The sequence below is a fragment of the Macrobrachium nipponense genome, chromosome 1 (assembly GCF_015104395.2).
Source record: "Macrobrachium nipponense isolate FS-2020 chromosome 1, ASM1510439v2, whole genome shotgun sequence".
Classification (NCBI taxonomy): Eukaryota; Metazoa; Arthropoda; class Malacostraca; order Decapoda; family Palaemonidae; genus Macrobrachium; species Macrobrachium nipponense.
In genome coordinates, this window is record NC_087200.1 from 158256444 (window position 1) to 158278733 (window position 22290).

At 39.9% G+C, this 22290-nt stretch overlaps 1 protein-coding gene across 1 annotated transcript in view; it reads left to right on the forward strand.

The window, feature by feature from the left end:
• The window catches only part of LOC135219787 (CWF19-like protein 1), a gene marked incomplete at its 5' end in the record, with an annotated part of 332999 nt that overhangs the window by 298567 nt on the left and 12142 nt on the right, over window positions 1–22290 (forward strand). Inside the window, 1 exon segment of the mRNA XM_064256860.1 lies at window positions 18349–18503. Coding sequence (XP_064112930.1) covers window positions 18349–18503 — 155 coding nt within the window.

Here is a 22290-nt window from a genome sequence, read left to right on the forward strand (position 1 = left end):
ACTCCTGGTTGGTTTCTTTTTGTGTTCCCGCCATCAGCGGAGCTATTGCCTAGGACACCCAACCAACCTTGTTACCACACGTATTATGGCGGGGCTCTGGTTTAATCTAACTTTATCGCTCCGGCACCAGCGGAGCAACTGTTAGGCTGTAAGTGTTTTCCTGATACTCATGTATCTTTCCACTTACAGGCTACCAACTGTCAGGTCCCGGCGTGCAACGCGATGTTGTACGGACCCCTGCGGCCACAATGAGTGCAGGTCTCACGCCCCTTGTGCCACGTCATTTAACGAGATGATCGTCTGGCACCCAGAAGCCTGCGCCATCTGCCTTACGACTTAGTCGGTCAGCTGGGAGATGGGGTAGTCCATTATAGGCTTCCTTATCATTTTACTAACAACTCTTAGTCATAAGTTTGTTAACCCCGTTCCGCCACTAGAAGCTCATCTCGCCCTTTCTTTCAGGCTACTGGTGTGAGGGAGGTTCGCCCTCGCCACCCTGAAAGCATGGGTGGGGCGGCTTCGGGAAGAAAACGCCGCCAAAGGCCAGCCGTACATCCTGGACAAGAAAGCTGGCCGTCCAGATCTTCCCTGCGGGCAAGTCAACTGGGTATGTTGACCCCTTGTCCGCAGCCCTCTGATAGCCTCCATCCAGCAAGATCTCCAGCAATCCTTTGGGTCGTAGCTTCCCAGGAGTCGGTCCCGGACGTCGCTGCCCTGGACCTAAACATCGAGCCCATGGCGGTAGGGGCAGAGGATTTGTTGGTTGAGGTAGGTGTGTCGGGCGCCCAAGGTCTTCCTTGGGTGCTCCTGGATCTTCTCCTGTCCCTTCTTCGAGCGCTTCTTTCCAAGGCTTTGTGGGATCTGAGATCCCTACCGCTCTCCCGCTCTCTCTGTACCCCCAAAGGTGAAGGGACAGAGAGAACCGAAGACTCTAGCTAAGACAACTTCTAGAAGTCGTCTTCGTCTTCTTCGGCTAGGAAGTCTTCGACTTCCTACGCCGACGCGGTGAAAGCCAAGCCGAGTTCTTCTCTCATCGAAGAGCTCTAGAAGCAATGCTTCTAAGGAGAAGGCTCGCGCTCCCGCCAAGCCAATGCCTTCTCCTGCCTCCACCGCTTCCACTCCGGCAACGCCGGTGGGAGGAGCAGGACCTAGCACCTTTGATCCCACTGCTTTCTCAGCAGTGGTGATGCAACAGGTGGGCGAGTTTAGGTTGGACTCGCAAGTCTCCGCCCTGGGGGTAACGATGATTTCGAGCAGATGTTCGCACAATTGTCGAGCACTCTGTCTCAATCAGGCAGTCCCATACAAAGATCTCTCTAACAGGGTTAGAGAGAATGAGGACCGAGTAGCTGGGCTCTCTCAGGTCCCTCTTCCAGTCCTCCCCGTGCCTAGCACTGGCATTCTCCAACTCGCCCGCCATACGACTCAATCTGCCAGCTTTCTTTCTCCATGGAGAATCCATGGAGAGTAGCTGCCTACGCTCCTTTTAAAGATGGGATGATCTCTATCCCGGAGTGTGGAACTCGGAGGATTGAGGACTTCGAGTTTTACCCTCCGGGTCTGACACAGCCTTTCATCGGTTATGCTAGGCTGACTGTAACGGCTCTTACTAGGGAAGACAAGATCTCTAGAGAGTCTGTTCTATACAGTAGGGATCATGCCCAGCGGGAATGGGTTCACTGCCTTGAGGACTGGGAGTGCACGAACACTAAGCTTCAGGCCTATAAGAGTCCTTTTACTATTTTCGCGACGGAAGAGGAGGCTTCTCTTCCGTTCGCCACGAAAATAAAGTAGAGAAGGACCCTTCAGGCAGTCCTCAAGGATGAGCCCATGCCACAAGTTAAGGGAGGCGGAGTCTACTTCTCCGCTCTTCCCCGGCTTTCGGAGAATTGTGGTAGAACTTGCCAGCTACGTTCACGCTTGGTAAGCTCAAACCGGACTGCACCATGGACCAGTTCGGTGAGAAGCTGCCAAGGCTGCCTGATTCCCTGATTCAGGCAGAGTTCGACGCGCGAACCAGGTTTGGCAGGTCCCTCAATTCTCTTGTAATAACGGAAATGGCTGCTCTCTCATATGCAACGGAACCGCTGTTTAAGATCTTGGCAAAATCCCAGTTTCAGACGGTCCTAACAGATGCTTTCGACTTCTTCCAAGCTAGGAGGAATTGCCGAAAGCATGTTCTGCAGGAGTGTACTATTAGGCACGAGCCTAAATAGACTCTTGGCCTCTTTAGCATGTGGGGAGCGGGATCTCTTCCCAGAGTCGCTGTTAATGAAGTACACCACGAGGCTGCTAGGCTCACCAGAGCCTTAGAGGCTAGGTGGGGTATTTCGTCAAACGAGGAAACAAGAATCCGTCCCCACTGCTGGTAAGAAACCGAAGAAGAAGGCTGGTAAGAGGTTCCAGCCGTATCAGAACACCAGCAACAGCAGCAATTTGTGCAGGCCGTCCCGTTTACCCAACAGGGACAACCTGCTAGTTCAAACAGAATCAGCCCATCCTCCTGTTGTCTCCTCAATCACAGCGTTTGACCTCTCCTACGCAAATCTCGCCGGTCCCCTTCAACCCCTACATTGAGGCTCAAGGATACAAACAACCGAGAGGTAGGGCGAGAGGTTACTTTCGCCAGCGTGGCGCAGGAAGGGGCGACAAGGAGCAGGCAGTTCAGAGGAGGGGTGGTGGTCAACCCGCCCATCAACAATGAGGCTCCCCAGGTAGGAGGGAGGCTGTTCCTCTTCCGCCACAGGTGGGGGTTCAGCAATTGGGCACAGAGCACCTAGTGTCCAAAGGATTGGGTTGGAGTTGGATCAAAGGTACGCCCTCCAATCAAATCATTCCACCAAAGTACCATCAGAGGAATTGACAGATTACGCGGAGGAACTCCTTCAGAAAGGAGCTATTGCGAGAGTCAAGCATCTAAAATTTCAAGGTCGCTTATTCAGCGTGCCAAAGAAAAGGCTCAACAAAAAAGAAAAAAGGGTAATCTTTAGACTTGTCAAAGCTAAACTCTTTTCATTCGTTGCGACAAGTTCAAGATGCTTACCCTCTCGCAAAGTAAGGACCTTACTTCCGCGTGGAGCCGTCACATGCTCCATCGATCTTACAGACGCATACTATCATATCCCTATAGCCAGGCACTTCCGCCATTCCTAGGATTCAGGCTAGGAAATCAGACATTCTCATTCAAAGTGATGCCCTTCGTCTGAATGTAGCCCCCAGGGTATTCACGAAAATAGCAGAAGTGTTGTACAGCAATTGAGAACTCAGGGAATCATGGTAGCAGCATACCTCGACGATTGGTTGATCTGGGCACCAACCGTCGAGAAGGTCTCGAAGCCACCAAAAAGGTAGTTCACTTTCTGGAAAACATCTGGGGTTCCAGATAACAAAAACGAAATCCAGACTTACCCCGGAGTCTCGTTTTCAGTGGCTGGGAATCCAATGGGATTTGTCTTCCCACAATCTGTCAATTCCAGTGGCCAAACGGAAGGAAATAGCAAAATCTGTCAGGCAATTTCTCAAATGCAAACAAACATCAAGGAGAAAACCAGGAGAGAATCCTAGGGTCCCTTCAGTTTGCCTCGGGGGGGGGGTTGTAACAGATATCCTCCTGAAAGCAAGGCTAAAAGATTTAAATCGAATTTGGCGATCGAGAGCAAACACCAAATCTCGAGACAAGTTGTCAGTAATCCCACAGATCCTCCGCAATCAACTCCGTCCATGGTCAAAAGTAAAGAACTTAGCCAAGAAGGTACCCCTTCAATATCCCCTTCCAGTGTTAACCATTCACACGGATGCCTCCCTGTCCGGGTGGGGGGGATACTCTCAGTTCAAACAGGTTCAGGGGCCTTGGTCAGTTCAATTTCGCCAGCTTCACATAAACGTTCTGGAAGCAATGGCAGTATTTCTTACCTTGAAGAGACTGCTTCCCCGAAGAAGTCTCATCTAAGGCTAGTTTTGGACAGCGCAGTAGTAGTTCATTGCATCAACAGAGGAGGGTCCAAATCCAAGCATGTGAATCATGTCATGATAGCCATCTTTGCCCTAGCAAACAAGCACAAATGGCTTCTGTCTGCCACTCACCTGGCAAGGGGTAAGAAATGTGGATAGCAGACGCTACGTCCTGGTCAGTTCCTCTGGAATCAGAAATGGTCTCTAGACGACGGGTCATTCCAGTGGATAAGCCTGGGAGTCCCAGGTCTCCAAGTGGATCTCTTCGCCTCACAAGCGAACCACAAGCTCCCTTGCTATGTGGCCCCCAACCTGGACCCTCTGGCTTATGCCACGGACGCCCTGTCGTTGGATTGGGAATCAGTGGGAGAAAAATTTATGTCCTCCAGTGAATCTCTTCTTGAAAGTCCTAAGCAAACTAAGGTCTTTCAAAGGGATAGTAGCTCTGATTGCACCGGACTGGCCCAAGAGCAACTGGTAGATTCCTCTTCTTCTGGAATTGGGCCTCCGACCTCAACGGATCCCCAATCCCAAGCTATCACAATCAGTACAAATGAGGACTGTGTTCGCTTCCTCAGGACTTCTCCAGACCCTAACTTTATGGACTTCATGAAGTTTTGCGGCTAATAAAGATGCTAATATTGATCCACAGAATATTCTCTTCCTAGAATCAGATAAGAGAGAGTCACCATTAGACAATTAGACTCAGCTGTTAAAAAATTAGCATCTTTCTTGAAAGAATCGAACACTACAACCTGACAGTTAATCTAGCTATATCCTTTTCAGATCCTGGTTTGAAAAAAAGGTTTAGCTGCTAGCACTATTACACTCATAAATCGGCTTTGAAGAAGATCTTTCAAGTAGGTTTTCAGATAGATCTGACTGAATCTTATTTCACGTCTATCCCTAAAGCCTGTGCTAGACTTAGACCTTCTCAAAAGGCCTACTGCAGTTTCATGGTTCTTAAATGATGTCCTCAAACTAGCTTCAGATACTGAACAGAACTCGTCTTGTACATTCATAATGCTCCTGAGAAAGACATTATTCTTATTAAGCCTAGCTCAGGAGCTAGAATTTCAGAACTGTCGGCTCGATCCAGGGATGCGGGTCATGTGGGAATTCCTACCCATCAGGAGAAGTTCTACTTGCTCCGGATCGTAGCTTTTAGCCAAAATGAGGATCCTCTTGCTAGGTGGGCTTTGGAAAGTTATCCCACTTCCCAGGATCCTTCTCTCTGCCCAGTATCAACTCTTAGAGCCTTTCTATCTCTACTTCATCAAGATCCTCAGTGCTCTCTTCATGAGAGAAAAAGGTGGTACTTTGTCAGTAAAAGGTATTAGGCAACAAATCCTTTACTTCATTAAACAAGCCAATCCTGATTCATTCCCAAAAGCACATGATATCAGGGGAGTAGCCACCTCAATTAATTACTTTCAACATATGAACTTTGAGGATCTTAAAAAGTAATACTGGATGGCCCAAATCCCCGACAGTCTTTAAACGTCATTATCTAAAGTCCTTGGAATCTTTAAAATTTTCAGCAGTAGCAGCGGGAAACATTGTTTCCCCTGATACTGGTATAGTAGTCGTAGTATAGATCCAGGTCTCCCCTTTCTACCTACATCATCCAACATGCCTCACCCTATCGCCATGCTACTCGGATATCCTAGCCTTAGCCGCTGAATCATATAGGTGGATTGTCCTTATTTATTTGCTAGGGACATCCACAACTTGTACTGATGTGGTACTTCAGTGTACCTACCCCCCTTTTATGCTAGGGTAGGACACAATGTGTTTGTATATTTTGTAAATAATTTCAAGTAAATTCCTTTTGTTTATATTACACTGCATCATTGTAATTTACTGTGATTACTGTTTTTTAAGTACTTTAAGTTACTAACATTCTGTTATTTTACTGTTTAGTATAAGTTAGTTTAAGTACTTAGTTTGTATGCTGTAATTGATTTACTTGTATTATATCCATCATTTTAATTACAACTGCTTTTCATTTGTTCCTTTTTTCCCATCTGTCTGTTTCTCTGGTACTCTTTCATAGGCCGACACGAGCTGAGCCCAGAAAAGGGATTTTGACGAAGGAAAAAATCTATTTCTGGGTGATTGGCTCGTGTCGCCCTATGAAACCCCCCACCCTATATTTTCCACCCCCCCCATTGCAGGACAAGATGTTTTTAGATTAAGGATGTCCGCTAGGGGCGCTGCTGTCCGTGGCGTCCTCTAGTAGTAGTAGTACGGCTGCATCGCCCGTTTGTATCAGCTCTCTCTTAAGGGGATTCTGATTGGAAGTTCTAATTGGTGAATGTCTCGTGGTAGTGATTCCCCACTCGCCCCTATTACCATACCGACACTCTTTTTAAGAGTGAGCGACGTCAGTTTACTGACATTTTCTTAATTTTGTTTTTCTCTGGTATTTTAGATTAATTTTACCTAGAAAGAATGATATTAAGGATCCTTTCATAGGGCGACACGAGCCAATCACCCAGAAATAGATTTTTCCTTCGTCAAAATCCCTTTTTTATGCAATTTACTTTTAAAAAACAAAAAAAAATTACCTAATTCTTAACGAGACCTATTTCAACTTGAGAACATGTATAACAAAAAAGGGATTTTGACGAAAGAAAAATCTATTTCTGGGCAAGGGCCCGTGTCGCTACGTGAAATGTCCCTTTAGCACACGTTTCTAAGGTAAATTAATGCTAAGATACCAGAGAAAAAGCTAAAATGGAAATGCCAGAATATTCTGGCTCGCTTACCTTATATATAAAGGTGTCGGTATGGTTTCTGGGGCGAGTGAAACCACTACCAGGGGTATCTTGCCATTTAGATTCATCCTTCTTCAAAATCCCTCTACCAGAGAGGAGCCGATCTAAGGCCCACTTCCCGCTACCGCTACTACTGGCGCCTCTGACGGTACTACTAACGCCTCTGATGGTACTACTAGCGCCTCTGATGGCATCCTTGGAGTTAGCACCCAAGCTTGGGCCAAAGAAAGGGGGGTTATAAGAGAAGGGTGGGATTTCACTGGGCGACACGGGCCCTTTCCCAGAAATAGATTTTTCCTTCGTCAAAATCCCTTTTCTGGGCTCAGCCCGTGTCGCTACGTGAAATAGTACCAGAGAAATGGCCACAAGCTTGGAACAAAGGATTACAACGAAATATTGTAAGGAAAAATGAAAAACAATTAGAAATAATTGTACTGAAAACTTAATAGTAAATACAGTAACTTAAGATTAACCTTAAAATTAGATACAATATAACAGACAGTGTGATTAATCCTAAAATAAAAAACAAGGAAACATCACAACTATGTACAACATGTGGCATCCAAGGCACGACAAAGGCTACATGGTGGCAGAGCCACGGCAAGAATATCAGTGAGGCAGGTAGAAAGGAGAGATTTAGATGTAAGCTACTTACTACTACTTAAGCAGTGTCAGGGGAAACAAAACTGTGTTTCCCACTGCCACTGCTGGAGGAAATTTACGTGCTTCTAAGGACTTGAGGTAATGGCATTTGAACACTGTCGGAGATTTCCAGCCTGTATACTTTTTCAGATCATCAAAATTCATATGCTGAAAGTAGTTAACCCTCTTACGCCGGAGCGGTAAATAAAAAATTGTCTCCCGTATGCCGGAGGGGTTTCGGAGGAGTGGACGCGCGGAAGCGAATTTTTTTTTCAAAAATCACAGCGCGCTTAGTTTTCAAGATTAAGAGTTCATTTTTGGCTCCTTTTTTTTGTCATTGCCTGAAGTTTAGTATGCAACCATCAGAAATGAAATAAATTATCATATCCATATATAAATAATGCATTATATTGATTAGCGCAAAAACGAAATTGTCATATATAATTGTATTCAAATCGCGCTGTGCGCAAAACGGTTAAAGGTAAACAAGTTACTTTTTTTTTTCGTTGTAATGTACACTAATTGCAAGATCATTTGTTATTACACATTGTAAAACGTCAAAGCACACGAGAATATATTTATCACAAAATAATGCATGAATTCGTAAACGAACGGACGTCAAACAAATATTTTTTTCAAAAAATTCACCATAAATCTAAATATTGTCTTAGAGATTCTTCCAATTTCTTTCAAAATGAAGACAAATGATTGAATATTACATATAACTGGTAAGGAGTATTAGCTTACAATTGCAGTTTTCGACCATATCTGACGAGTTAAAGTTGACCGAATGTTGAATTTTTTTATATATATATTTTTTTATATGCAATTATTTCGGAAATAAGAAAAGCTACAAGCTTCAAATATTTTTTTCGTTTATTCTACATAAAAATTGCGCACTTTACATGTATAAAACTCTATGAAATGCCTAATATGAAACGGAGCAAATATTCCGAGAATGGGACGTACGTATTTCGGAGATTTGTGCAGAGAATCCCGCGGACATCGCGGAGGGAAGGAAAGAATTTTAAAAAATTCACTATAAATCTGAAATATTTTGCTTAGGAAGACTTCGAATTTGTTTCAAGATGAAGATAAATGACTGAATATTTCTAGACTGTAAGAGTTTTAGCTTACAATTGCGTTTTTCAACCATTTCGGTAGAGTCAAAGTTGAGCCGAACGTGGTATTTTTTCTATTTACGTGATTTATATGCAAATATTTCAAAAATAAGAAAAGCTACACCTCAATTATTTTTGTTGTATTCTACATGAAATTGTGCACATTTTCATATATAAAACTTTTATGTAACGGCTAATTTAAAATGGTGCAGACATTACCACAATCGCACATATGATTTTTTCGGAAGAGTTGACCGCGCGGACGTAAAGAAAATGTTATTTTTTTCATAAATTTACCAGAAAAAATCGAAATATTGTGCTAGAGACTTCCAATTTGTGTCAAAATGAAGTAAATGCTTGAATATTACTAGAATATAAGCGTTTTCAGCTTACAATTGCATTTTTTCGACCATTTCGGTAGAGTCAAAGTTGACCGAAGGTTGAAATTTTTGGCAATTATCGTTATTTATATGAAAATATCTCAAAACTGATAAAAGCTACAACCATGGGTTGTTTTTTTAGTTGTATTGTGCATGAAATTGCACACATTTCCATATATAAAACATAAACTTTATATAACGGCTAATTTTAAAATTGTGCAAACATTACCACAATCGCATGTATGATTTTTTTCGGAAGAGTTTACCACGCGGACGTTAAGGAAAAAGTTTTTTCATAAATTCACCATAAATCGAAATATTGTGCTAGAGACTTCCAATTAGTTGCAAAATTAAGGTATATGATTGAATATTACTAAAATAAAAATAAGAGTTTTAGCTTACAATTGCGTTTTTTCAACCATTTCGGTAGAGTCAAAGTTGACCGAAGGTTGAAAGTTTGGCAATTATCGTTATTATATGCAAATATCTCAAAACTGAGAAAAGCTACAATCATGAGTATTTTATTGTTGTATTCTACATAAAAATGCCACCACATTTTCATATAATATCTTCAGGTAAAGGGGTAACTAATTTTACAATGGTACAAAAATTATGTCAAAGTGACGAAATAATTTCCGAGATGTGTCACAGATACTTTTTTAGTGTGGCAAGAAAGAAATTCGCGCTTGCGCGGCATGTAACGATTGTAAACAAACAAACACCTTGATCCGTGAACCTCCAGCATCCCCCAAGGCGCGTGATTCAAAAGTTTTAGGCTGGTAGGCCTATAAGTATTTTTCCGCGAATTTTCAAAAAAACTTTTGTAAGTCGACATAAAAATACGTCCAGTCGGCACACGGGAGACAAAAAAAATGTTGACGTAAAAATACGTCCAGTCGGCGTAAGAGAGTTACAAGTTAAAGTCGACCGAATGTCGAATTTTTATATATATAATTTTGTTTTATATGCAATTATTTCGGAAAATAAGAAAAACGCTACAAACCTTCTAATATTTTTTGTTTATTCTACATGAAATTGCGCATATTTTCATATGTAAAAAACTCTATGAAATGCCTAATATGAAATGGAGCAAATATTCCGAGAATGGGACGTACACATTTCGGAGATTTGTGGCGGAGAATCCTCGCACGGAGGGAAGGAAAGAATTTTTTTTAAATTCACCATAAATCTAATATTTTGCTAGAGACTTCAAATTTGTTTCAAGATGAAGATAAATGACTGAATATTACTAGACTGTAAAGAGAGTTTTAGGTTACAATTGCGTTTTTCGACCATTTCAGTAGAGTCAAAGTGACCGAAGGTTGAAATTTTGGCACTTATCGTTATTTATATGAAAATATCTCAAAACTGATAAAAGCTACAATCATGAGTATTTTGTTGTTGTATTCTACATAAAAATGCGCACATTTTCATATATAATACTCCATGCAATGGCTAATTTAAAATAGTACAAAAAGTATGTCAAAGTGACTAAATAATTCCCGAGATGTGTCACCGATACTTTTTAGTGCGGCAAGAAAGAAATTCGCGCTTGCGCGACCTGCGTAACGATTGTAAACAAAAACAAAATCTTGATCCGTGAACTCCCAGCATCCCCCAAGGCGCGTGATTCAAGAGTTTTCGGCTGGTAGGCCTATAAGTATTTTTCCGCAAATTTTTAAAAAAGCTTTTGTATGTCGACGTAAAATACGTCCAGTCGGCACCCGAAAGACAAAAAAAGTCGACGTAAAATACGTCCAGTCGGCGTTTAAGAGTTAGTCCCCTCCATTAGATCCGCCCATTGCAGCTTGGAATATCACACACTTAAATAGATAAACTTGAATTCACACTCTTCGGTAACTGGTTGCAGCCAGTTTTCAAAGCACCTTGAACAAGCCCTCATGGCACTAATATGCCTAGGTAAGGAACTTTAACATCGCACCACCCAAAAAAGAGTCATCAGCATTCTTAACCTGTCGCCCGAACTCTCAGTCTCCAGGGAAGTTAAAAATGATGAATCTGTACTTTCCTCCTTTTACAGATTAGCTCGGCCACCATCCTGGGTAGCCCCAGCCTAGCCACAGGCCACATAAAACAGCTCAACATAAAAAAACACATTGGCCGGCTCAAAACACAAAATATAGTAATAACTGCATCTCTGGCAGTATAAAGTAATGTCTATCATGCTTCATCTCCAAAAACAATTGGGTGTATAAACTTTTCTCATATTGGATTCTTGAATATCCCTCTTTGTCTGGAACTGCTTGCACAGACTCGTAACACGCTGTAGGAAGGCGAAACGTCTCCCAGTGGAAGACATCCAATGGCTATTGTAGACCCAAAAGTGCTGTAGAACTCCGTAGACTTGTAGAAACTTCTGGTATGTAGGCAACCGACAGCAACATCTCTGCAACGGCTGGTGGGGATCTTGCAAGCGTCGGGGAACGACGATTATGGTGTTCTTAAGTATGTCAGTCACGTCATCGGTCAGTCAAAAAAGAATTAACCCCAGACATACTTCTATCAAATAATGACCTCAAAAATTCCCCCAAAAAACTAACTGAATGTCTCCCAATTAACTCCATTTAATATGACCACTGAACTAATTTCTAACTTCAACTCGTGAAGGAACTCCAAGGATCGCTAAATCATAAGTCATTATCACAACCCCGCAAAAAAAATTAAGTTCTCTAACTTAATTCTCCAATAATAAAAAAACTTCACCAAATTCACACTAACATACACTCCAGAACTCACAGTAATTCCACATTCCACGGACTTCTGTCATCGCATTTCAAACTCACAAATTCTCACAAGTAAAAAAAAAAAAAAAAAAAAAAAAAAAAAAAAAAAAAAAAAAAAAAAAAAGTAATGAGCCCAAGAAAAAAAAAATCATGTAACAAGCCCAGACCCAATATTATCACTGAAAATGTTCTCTCAAGCTCTGATATTTCAATAACCCACAAAATCAAGTAAAAACTCTCTAATGTCTAACAGCAAAAACCCTTCACTGCCCATAATTAATTTCAAAACGCCCATTATACAATTCACAAATCCCCAAGAAATTACATCTCTCATAAGAAAACGAAAAAAAAAATAAAAATAAAAATAATAACAGCAACAATAGTACGTGAATTCTCCCCATCACAAAGCACATAATATATGCATGATATACATAACCCCGCGTTTTCCCCATGAATGCCATATGTATAGTTACGGAATTTTCCCATCACAACTTTTCTTCGATCGGACACGGCCAGAAAGCAACCCCTTACACATGCATTTTCATGAAATGCTATGGTCAACATTTCCAGATATTGCAAAAACTCTGAGCAATTACCACTAGAGGAAAAGAGTCAGCAACCGGACTCATCACAGTATTGTCAGCAAAAATCCACCTGTGGACCCGTGTGCTTGAACTGCAGGATAAAAATGTCTAGTCAGACACGCAACTTCAGAAACCCATGATTCTCAAAAAAAATTTCTATACTGACATGATATCAGCACATTTCACAAAATTATCTCCAGGATATGACTTAAGGTGCTCAAAAATTGTCTCAAAGACATAACTCTCACAAATGATATTGCCCAATTATGTACAAAATTATCAACTATCCAGGATAAAAACTACGGTAAACTCACAATTCAGCAATTATATGCCTCCAAAAATAACTCACTGGTGAACATAAAAACTCACATTATCTCCATAGGACCACAATGCAGTAATGCCACTCGTCTCCAATTAGTCACAAAACCAAAAAGAACCACAGTATCCTTCTCTTGGTTCATAAAAACTCCAGGAATTAAACTAAAAAAAATCATAACCACAAAAAAAGGTCACCCCCAAAGATTAATGCCATCTCCATATATATATATAAATCACCATAATAATAACACCACCCCAGTGATGAAAATATTACCTCCATTTAATTAATAACCACACCACACCATATTCCCTCTTTATTTCACCAATAACATGTTAATAAAACCACCACTCCAGCTAAAAATATTCACCTCTGTTTTGGCAAGTAAAAAAATACTTCCCTCTATTTCACCAATAACTCCATGTGGAATAAGAAAAGTCTCCAAAAAATATTATATCTTTAAGCAGGATTATAAAAAAATGTAACTCCACCTCCAAAAAAATGCACTCAAAGCATCTAGTTGACACACTCGAAAAATATTGCCCCATGTCTCCTCATAAAGGTTTCTCCATTTGCAACAAAAATGGCTGCAAAATGATTGAACTAAACATAGCTCTCACCACCATAGGCCTAAACAGTGGAATATCTCCAAAAAAAAAAAAAAAATATCAAATGGCCAAAAATATTATGGCTCCAAAATATTATATCTCCAAAATAACTCAATGTTATAGTCATAAACTATAAACTCTCTGTTTAGCATAACTGCTAAGAACGGGCAAAAACTCGGCAAATAAAATTGCCTAGGAAATTCTAGAAAAAAATCACCAATGTGTCACATAACTCATTACAACAGAACTCCAAATTCAAAGTGTCTAAGCAAAGACTTCTCCATATGCACTACAGCATAGACCACTAGAAAATTAGCCAAGTTTCTTATCTCTGGCAAAGTTGTCACAAATACAACAAAGGTATTGTGCAAGAAACCCACAACTTCTGGAACACAAAGATCCAGAAAAAAAAATTTAGTGCCATTTCATATGCATTTAAAAAAAATGCAAAAATTCTCCCATAAATCTCTCTGCAGCATCAAACAGCTGAAATTATAAACACATTCTCGCACAATGACTCCAAGTCACAAACTGAGATATTAAAAAATTCTCATAAACTGGAGAGAAAAATAAATTCAAATTCACCCATGAATAAAAACTTGTGTCAGCGATGGGTAACTTCCAAAAAAGAAAAAAAAGAAAAATCAACGGCACTATTAACTATCCCCGTGACTCACGTAGATGTCAAGCAATTTTCTGCTGAACTCATAAAAAAAAAAAATGTGTCGTTAGTTCCTCCCATATCCACAAAAAAAAAACACCACCACCCTTGATAGCATTACAACACCCATGTTAGTATATAAAAAAATCACCAGTATTAGTATAAAAACCATCACCAATGTTAATGCTTGCCCATTCACCAAAAATTCAGCACAAAATTCACCAGAAGTTCAGCAAAATTCAGCACAATTCACCAAAAATTCAGCCAATTTCATCACCCATGAACCAGTGACACATTCTCCAAACATTATTAACACCATGACTCCAACAGAATCCCCATAAATATCTCAAGTAATGATAATTCTACTCAAGTAACCCCCCGTAAAATATCTCGAGTATTAATAATAATTCTCCTGCAAATATCTCAAGTAAGGCCATTAATATTGCCATTCCCCAATATTTATCATATTGCCACACCAAAATCAACACCATTTCCCCAGTACAGTATACACCACCATTGCGACACCAAAAATCAATACCACTCACCGGTATCATCATCATTCATCACCACCCAGCAACACCGGGCATCACCATTCAGCAATCATCACCAGTCAGCACCATTTTAAAGTAATCTCCCCAACACTAATCAAATCTCCGTTAAAAAAATAATAATAATCTGTGTCCCCATTAATAATAATTCTCTCTAACATTTCGTAAAAGCGTTCTCCAAAGCGTAAGGAAAACTTACACCACAATTCATATGCATATCATTTCATTTCCTTTTCTCTTCACTCAAGAGAAAGAAAAAAATCTTTCTAAAAAAAAACCCTACGGGCATCTCACATCATCAACCAATCATTATCAGCTGATGTCCTGGCATTGAAAATTCCTTATCCAAGGCCAAACTCGTCCACATTGCCCCGACACAAAGAAAAAAAAAAAAAAAGTTCACCCCCACTAAAAAAAAAAAAGTTTCACCCTCCTCTGAGCGATAGAACACCCCCCTGAATAGTGTTTGAGTACCCCCCGAGGCAGACCACTACTACCCTCCCCTTGCAATACCCCTCTGGGTCGGTTCAGCAGAAATTGCGCTGGCCGCGTAAGAACAAGTGGGCGCTCTATCTCCAGGCAAAACCTGCATGTATGAAAACCATTCATACACACACGTATGCATTAAAACAAAGACGAATGCGTCTCTTTTAATATGTGCCAATAAAGAAACACATCACTTTTTACTCCTATGGGGAAAAAAAATGTGGTATCCTAAACCAATACCATAACTCACAAAATGATTCATACACAAAGTCGAAAAACCCCCCAGGCCCCCCAAAAAAAACACATTGTAACACTTACCCCTTCACAATGAAAGAAAACCCCGGAATCTGCGCAATCACAAACACGCGAATATCGTCGGCACAACGCACTCGGCAAACATCTCTGGGACCGCACTCACAAGATCTCAGTCCTAACTGACTGCCCATTGCCCAACTCCCTCGAGGCATCACGCCCTGGGCAAAATGCTGAGCCTAGTTCAATTGCTCTGTCTCATTACCACAGTCAACAGACGGATATTTCTCATTCCCTCTCACCTAGTAACTGAAATTTAACAATTTTCCACAACCAGACACTCTGAAAACAGCATTTTATAGCTGATACCAATCTCACAAAAGGCTTTTTCGTTCGACCACCGCTTGCCACCACACTAACAACGGGAGCACCACCCTGTTATTCACATAGGTAACGTTAGGCCAAGAGCGGAAGGCTCACTGGTAATACCTTGTCTGGTAACACATTCTCTCTCTCTCTCTCTCTCTCTCTCTCAAGGCGATCACTGGCAATAGCTCTCTCTCTCTCTCTCTCTCTCTCTCCTCTCTCTCTCTCTCTCTCTCTCTCTCTCTCTCTCTCAAGGAGATCACTCGCTATAGCCCTCTCTCTCTCTCTCTCTCTCTCTCTCTCTCTCTCTCTCTCTCTCTCTCTCTCTCTCTCTCTCTCTCTCTCAAGGCGATCACTGGCAATAGCCCTCTCTCTCTCTCTCTCTCTCTCTCTCTCTCTCTCTCTCTCTCTCTCTCTCAACCTCCACTCCATTATCTAAGGTCACCAAATCAGAGTCGGAGCAACAAAAATATTCGTTTATTCAAAGCAAAGTGCTAATTGAATAATTCTGATTCTTACAGGATAATTAATAGAATGATAACTCATAGTTCAATTAATTTAGATAACCCCCAGTAAATAATAGTCTTAATCAGTAATAGTCAAACACCAATTATCTCCTCTCTGAAATATAGTCCCTTCCACATCAGGACACAGCCCCCCTCACTAGGTCACTTAGTCCCCTCCACTAGATCCGCCCATTGCAGCTTGGAATATCACACACTTAAATAGATAAACTTTCGCAGAGCTATCCCGGCATTCTGCCTTTTCTCCCCGTAACTGTCTCCCTCGTTCTGGCTAATACATGCCATTAAGAACGGACATAGCTCGTACACGTACACATGAATTCACACTCTTCGGTAACTGGGTGCAGCCAGTTTTCAAAGGCACCTTGAACAAGCCCTCATGGCACTGGTATGCTTAGGTAAGAAACTTTAACATTGCACCACCCGAAAAAGAGTCATCAGCATTCTTAAGCTGTCTCCACTCGGTACCACTATTCAGCAATTGGCAGACTTTCTGATATATCTCAGGACAGAAAGGCATATGTCTGTATCTGCAGTGAAGGGGTACAGGGCTGCTCTAGCCTCGGTCTTACGCATGGAAGGTGTGGACGTTTCATCTTCATGGGAGTTGGCCATGTTGATGAAGAGCTTTGAGCAGTCATGTTTGCCAAAGGAACTAAAATTTTGCCCCAGATTGGGATTTGACCATGGTACTGAATAGTCTGACAAAACCCCCCTACGAACCACTAAGGCAGTCCACAGATAGGAGCCTGACCCTGAAAACAATCTTCTAATTGGCCCTAGCTTCAACCAAAAGGGTGGGGAAACTACATGGCCTGTCATATATCGCAAAGCACTCGAGAGGTTGGAAGTCAATGGTATTCGAGTTTGTTCCAGAATTCGTGGCCAAAACTCAAAACCCATCAGTAGTGGACGGTAGATTCGACTCCTTTTCCATACCCTCTCTGGCAGATTTCGTAGATAATGACAGAGATGAGATGCTTCTGTATCCCGTCAGAGTAATGAGAGAGTACTTGAGAAGGACAAGGCACCTCAGGCCTGGGTGCAGGAGGTTGTTCGTAAGTACAGCACGGAACAAAAAGGAAGTGTCCAGGAATACAATATCGTTTTGGCTAAGAGAAACGATCAGGAATGCCTACGACAGAAGACAAGGGGTCAGATAGCCAGGAGAGGGGTAGGGCTCATGACATCAGAGGCTTGAGTGCTTCTTTGGCATTCAAGAATATGTCTGTGGAGAGAATTCTGAAAGCTGGTGTTTGGAAACGCCAAACGACTTTCACTTCATTTTATTTAAAAGACGTTGCCCATAGATCCTTGGATACCTTTTCCTTGGGTCCAGTGGTGGCGGCCCAGCAAGTGGTATAGCTCATGCAGTACCCCTGGCGTGTCAGTTTGTGTCTAGTCTAAGATGAATGTATGAAAGTAGAATGAATGGGATGACTGGTCTTTTTTCTTTACTACTTTCTTTCTACTTCTTTACCTACGGGCAGTATGAAGGAGAGTGCCATTATAAGCTGGAACAGACTAGATGCAGGTGAGATGGTCAGCCATACTGTAAAGTTCTTTTAGAGTATAGTATACTTTTCAGTAGCAACACACCCCTCTCGGTAATAGGGAAGGGAGTGGTGATGGTAGATCCAGATACAAGGGACAAGAGTGGTTTAGGAGAATGGAAGGTCCTCTATTTTCCCATAGTTTATAAACCATGGCATGGTGCCAGCACCCAGTGAGGGAAACCAATAGATTCTATTATATCTTTGGTTCGAGGGTTCATAGTCCATTATCTTGGAATACTCCTAATGTTCAGAAATGGATTTAGGTGGCAAACTCCCAATCAGTTATAGAGACTTACCTCCCTCCAATAAGTAAGTCTATCCTAATGTTAAGACCGAAGGTTTGTTTCGTATATGAACAAATGACAAATTTGTAACTAATTTGTATTTTTCATAACTAACAAACCTGAGGTCTTAACATTAGCATTTACTAGTGCCAAGCTGGAAACTGGTAGAATTAAAATTAAACTTGTGCGATCCAGGGACTATTGGCATCTACCAGGTCACGGGTCATGTATTACCCAGAATGCCCTCGGCGTCGTGACCCACCAGTTATACTTCTATCCCAGTTTAGACTGCTAGACGGGTGGTTCGAGGTGGGCCTTTAACTGTTAAGACCTCAGGTTTGTTAGTTATGAAAAATACAAATTAGTTACAAATTTGTCATTTTTAGGGTTATATTAGCTACATGGGCTCATTTGAATAATTGCATTATTTTGCAGTCTTGTTTCTCTAGTGGAGCCCTGTATTTTATGATAATAGTTACATGAATACAATGCTGTAATACTACTAATAATAATAATTTCAAAGATTGATTCTCTCTCTCTTTCAGAAATAGAAAAATTCAAGTCAGCTCTTAAACGCATGTTCAAAAAACATGGAAGTGCTGTGGTTTTCTTTGAAAGGAATTACCGGTCACAACATCTCCAAGTACAAGTAATTCCTGTACCCATGAACACTGTTGATTGCATCTTCGAAATTTTTATGGTAAATATCTCTTCAAATTATATTAATTAAACATGATTTTTTCCATTTTGAATGATGATTTTACTTCAACACATTCTCTAAATTAAAACATTTCCTGTCCATAAAAGCTATTTGTTACTGTAAGGTTGTATTTCTTAGTAATATGGTTTTCTTTTAAGGTGTTCCCTAACTTTAGGTTGAGCTGTCAATGTTTTTTTAGGTGGCTATTTTACATAAGATCAAAAGTCAAGTGGGCCTCTTTAATGCTTCATCCTGAAATGTTGTAGGCAGTAGGAGTTGTCTTGTATGCATTTTGTGGAAAATATATTAGTACTGGCACCTCATTTGAACAGACAGGTAGGGCTCTTCCCCTACCATTAAGCAACAGGATCTGTTAAGTAGTGAAGACGGCCATACAGTCTATACTATACAGTACCTTGGAGCAATTTACTTAGTCAATAGTGTACAGTTATTCTGTATAAAGTAATTAATTGCCTTTCCTAACTGGTATTTTGTTATTTTCATTCATTTTAAAATAATGGTTTATTTTTTATTCTATTGTAGATAAACCTCTGCTAATGAATTGCTTCTAAAATTATAGATTACAACACTGTAAAGTTTAGCCTACCACAAACTTAGCTGACTTTACAGTAGAGAAGTGTTTCCTAACTTATGTCAGACACAAAGATGTTTATGGCCTTTTTTTTTGTATTGTATGTTTAGTACAGGCAGCCCTGGTTAACGGCAGGGGTTCCGTTCCTGGGGGCCCTACGATAAGCAAAATTCACCCCAACTGAAATTCAAAAGTCTACGGGCATCACAATCCACCTTACGGTGCCCTTGACTTGCTAACGATGCCTTAGGGCTTAGACAGTGTCACGGCCAGATAGTTTGCCCTAATATGTAATAACTCTTTAATGAAAATGTGGAATTTTATTTGCTTAATTACTATGGAATGAAAATGTGGAATTTTATTTGCTTAATCAATTACTATGGTCTGCCTGGTAGTAATGCAAATTTTTAATGTCAGATTCATTGAACTTACTGGTAAATCTTGGCCTAGTATATGAGAGAGAGAGAGAGAGAGAGAGAGAGAGAGAGAGGAGAGAGAGAGAGAGAGAGAGAAGAGAGAGAGAGATTTTTGAGAGAGAGAGAGGGCGCAGACTGCTAACGTTTCCTCCATCTCTATATATATCATATCTTCTAGTGAAAGCAGCTAAAAAAGCAAATGAGAATAATAAAAGTATCGTTAGTACAGTTATAATTTTTGCTTAAATGCTGCAGCCATAAACAACTGAATGATAACAGTTGTTTTGCCACAACAACCAAACCAAATCTGATAATAACAATGTTTTGCTTGCAGTTCAGCCATGGTACAATAGTAAAAAATTACTGTAGTTATGTTACAAATGATGTTAAGTAGAACAGGACTTAAATATTTTTGCATTATACCTATATTTGGTATGGAGAAAATATTGGCAAGGAAATATAGTCTTACTAAATTTAAGCTGCAGTTGTAGCTGAAGCTGAGGAAACAAAATGTTCACATTGCTAATGACTAAATTATCGTGCATCAGCAACATGGATGCGACTCTACCGCAAATAATAGTGGAGAAAAAAGTTTTTTAATAAAAAATACTGGCCAGGAAGGAACACATTTTACTGTTGTTTTCACGTCGATAACAGATAAATACTCAAATATTGTATTATTATGAAATAGGATGAAAATAATGAATGTCATCAGTTTTTTTTTTTTTTTTTTTAAATAATAACATGCTCCCGACACAATCTACTAACAAAAAAAGTACTAATCAAGTTCACAAGATGTACATATTAAAGTCATATTTCAAGTTTAAAGCACTTCATATAACAAAAAATAACCTATTTATGCCAAATAGAAGAAAGAAAATCGCTCTGAATCTAGTTAATTAGGGCAAAATAACCCTGCTGGTGCCCTCAGCTGATTTTTCCAAACCAAGACATAGATCACTTTGTTTGTATTTTATAATACTTTACTACATAGTAATATGACACTATGTACAGTATTATTGAATACAGTGAAGTAAAGCATAACTTTATAAAAGAGTCAAGGAAAAGATGCATATTCGTTTTGTTTGCATTTTATGAGGGTCTTTCGGTGCTTCGATAAATAACCGAAATACATACCGCTAACCAGACAACAGCGCCATCTATTAATGAAAACAATAAGTAAGTATAGTTCATGTATTTAAGTCCATTTTCAGCTTAAAAACACTTCATATAAAGAAAAATAACCTTGTCACATGAATAGAGTTTCTGGAGATTAATTTATTCTAAATAGAAGCAAGAAAATCACTGAATTGAGTAAAATATGGCAAAATAATCTTACCTCCGCCCTCATCTGATTTTTCCATACCAAACCATGATCAGTTTGTATGTATTTATAACGCAAATAGTAATACAAGACTACATATAGTATTATTGGATACTGTGAAGTAAAGGATAACTTTTTAAAAGAGCAGAGGGAAAAATGCATATTTGTTATGTTTGTATTTTATGAGGCAGTCTCGGCACCTAGCCTAAGAAACCGATAACCAGACAATGGTGCTATAAACCCTATGGGGTGTAAAACCCAGTTATGAATATATTTAACAAGTGCCGTAAAATGGAAATGCTGCTAACCGATGGCGATGGTAACCGCGGGCTGCCTGTATTCTACATAACTTGTAAGCATACCTGGTAAGTAGTATATGTGGAGTTTATCTTGAACATGATGCATATGTGTATGTGCATGCACACATTTGCAGAGGGATGAGTTGATCACAGTAAGTGAAAAGTGTTTCCTAACTATGAAACTGACAAGCATTTTTATAGTTTTATCTTATGTACAAATTTTGTACTATTTTACATATCTTGTAAGCTTATAGTACTAAGAAGTAAAACTAGTTTATTCGGCTACAGCAATAAATAGGCTTTGCATTTATTTTGTAACTTCAAAGTACTTTGCATTTATTTTCAGCTACGAGAGCTTAGGCTGTTGTAAGTCATTGTTAAAATGTGTGGTAAATATGCAATCACTATATTTGCTGATTAATTCAATTATGTTGATCATATTTCATTAAGGCATATTGAATACCTAATCATTTTATCATGTCTTAGACTCGTGTTAACATGCAATAACTGTCACCCTTTGGTGCATTCTAATTTAATGGTTATGACTGAATAATAAGTGGACAAGAACAAAGTGTAAACGTACCTAGTTCTTTCTTTGTGTATGTGGATTGGCAATATCTTCAAGTACCGTACTATTAATTAAAATGACCGTGCACAAGTTTTTTTGTTTGTCAATTGTATGTAAACTATACTTCTGTAAGCAATCATATCCATGTCTGTCAGTTTAAACCTCTTCTGTCTCTTTCATTGTACATGATTGTTTTACTGAAAGTTAGTATCCCTAAGCAATTTACACATGTTGTTGCTTTTATCAGTAAATATGTTGTTGCTTTTATCAGTAAATATATATTACCTGCTTACCCAATGTTTCAAACAATGATATGATTACCTAAGTTTTATTTATTTTATTTTAAAGGTTCTCTTGAGTAGTGAGTATTTGTACATTTTGATATGAAATATTATGTAAATTGTAATAAGGAGTAACTCAGAGAGAGAGAAAGAGAAAGGTAAGAAAATGTACAGCAATGCATATTGTAACTTACTTCAGTGTGATATACATGTACATATACACACATATACATGGTGTACATACACACTTGGTCATGAACACAGACTGTAACACTGAGGGCAAAATAATTTCTGATCTGCCCACGAG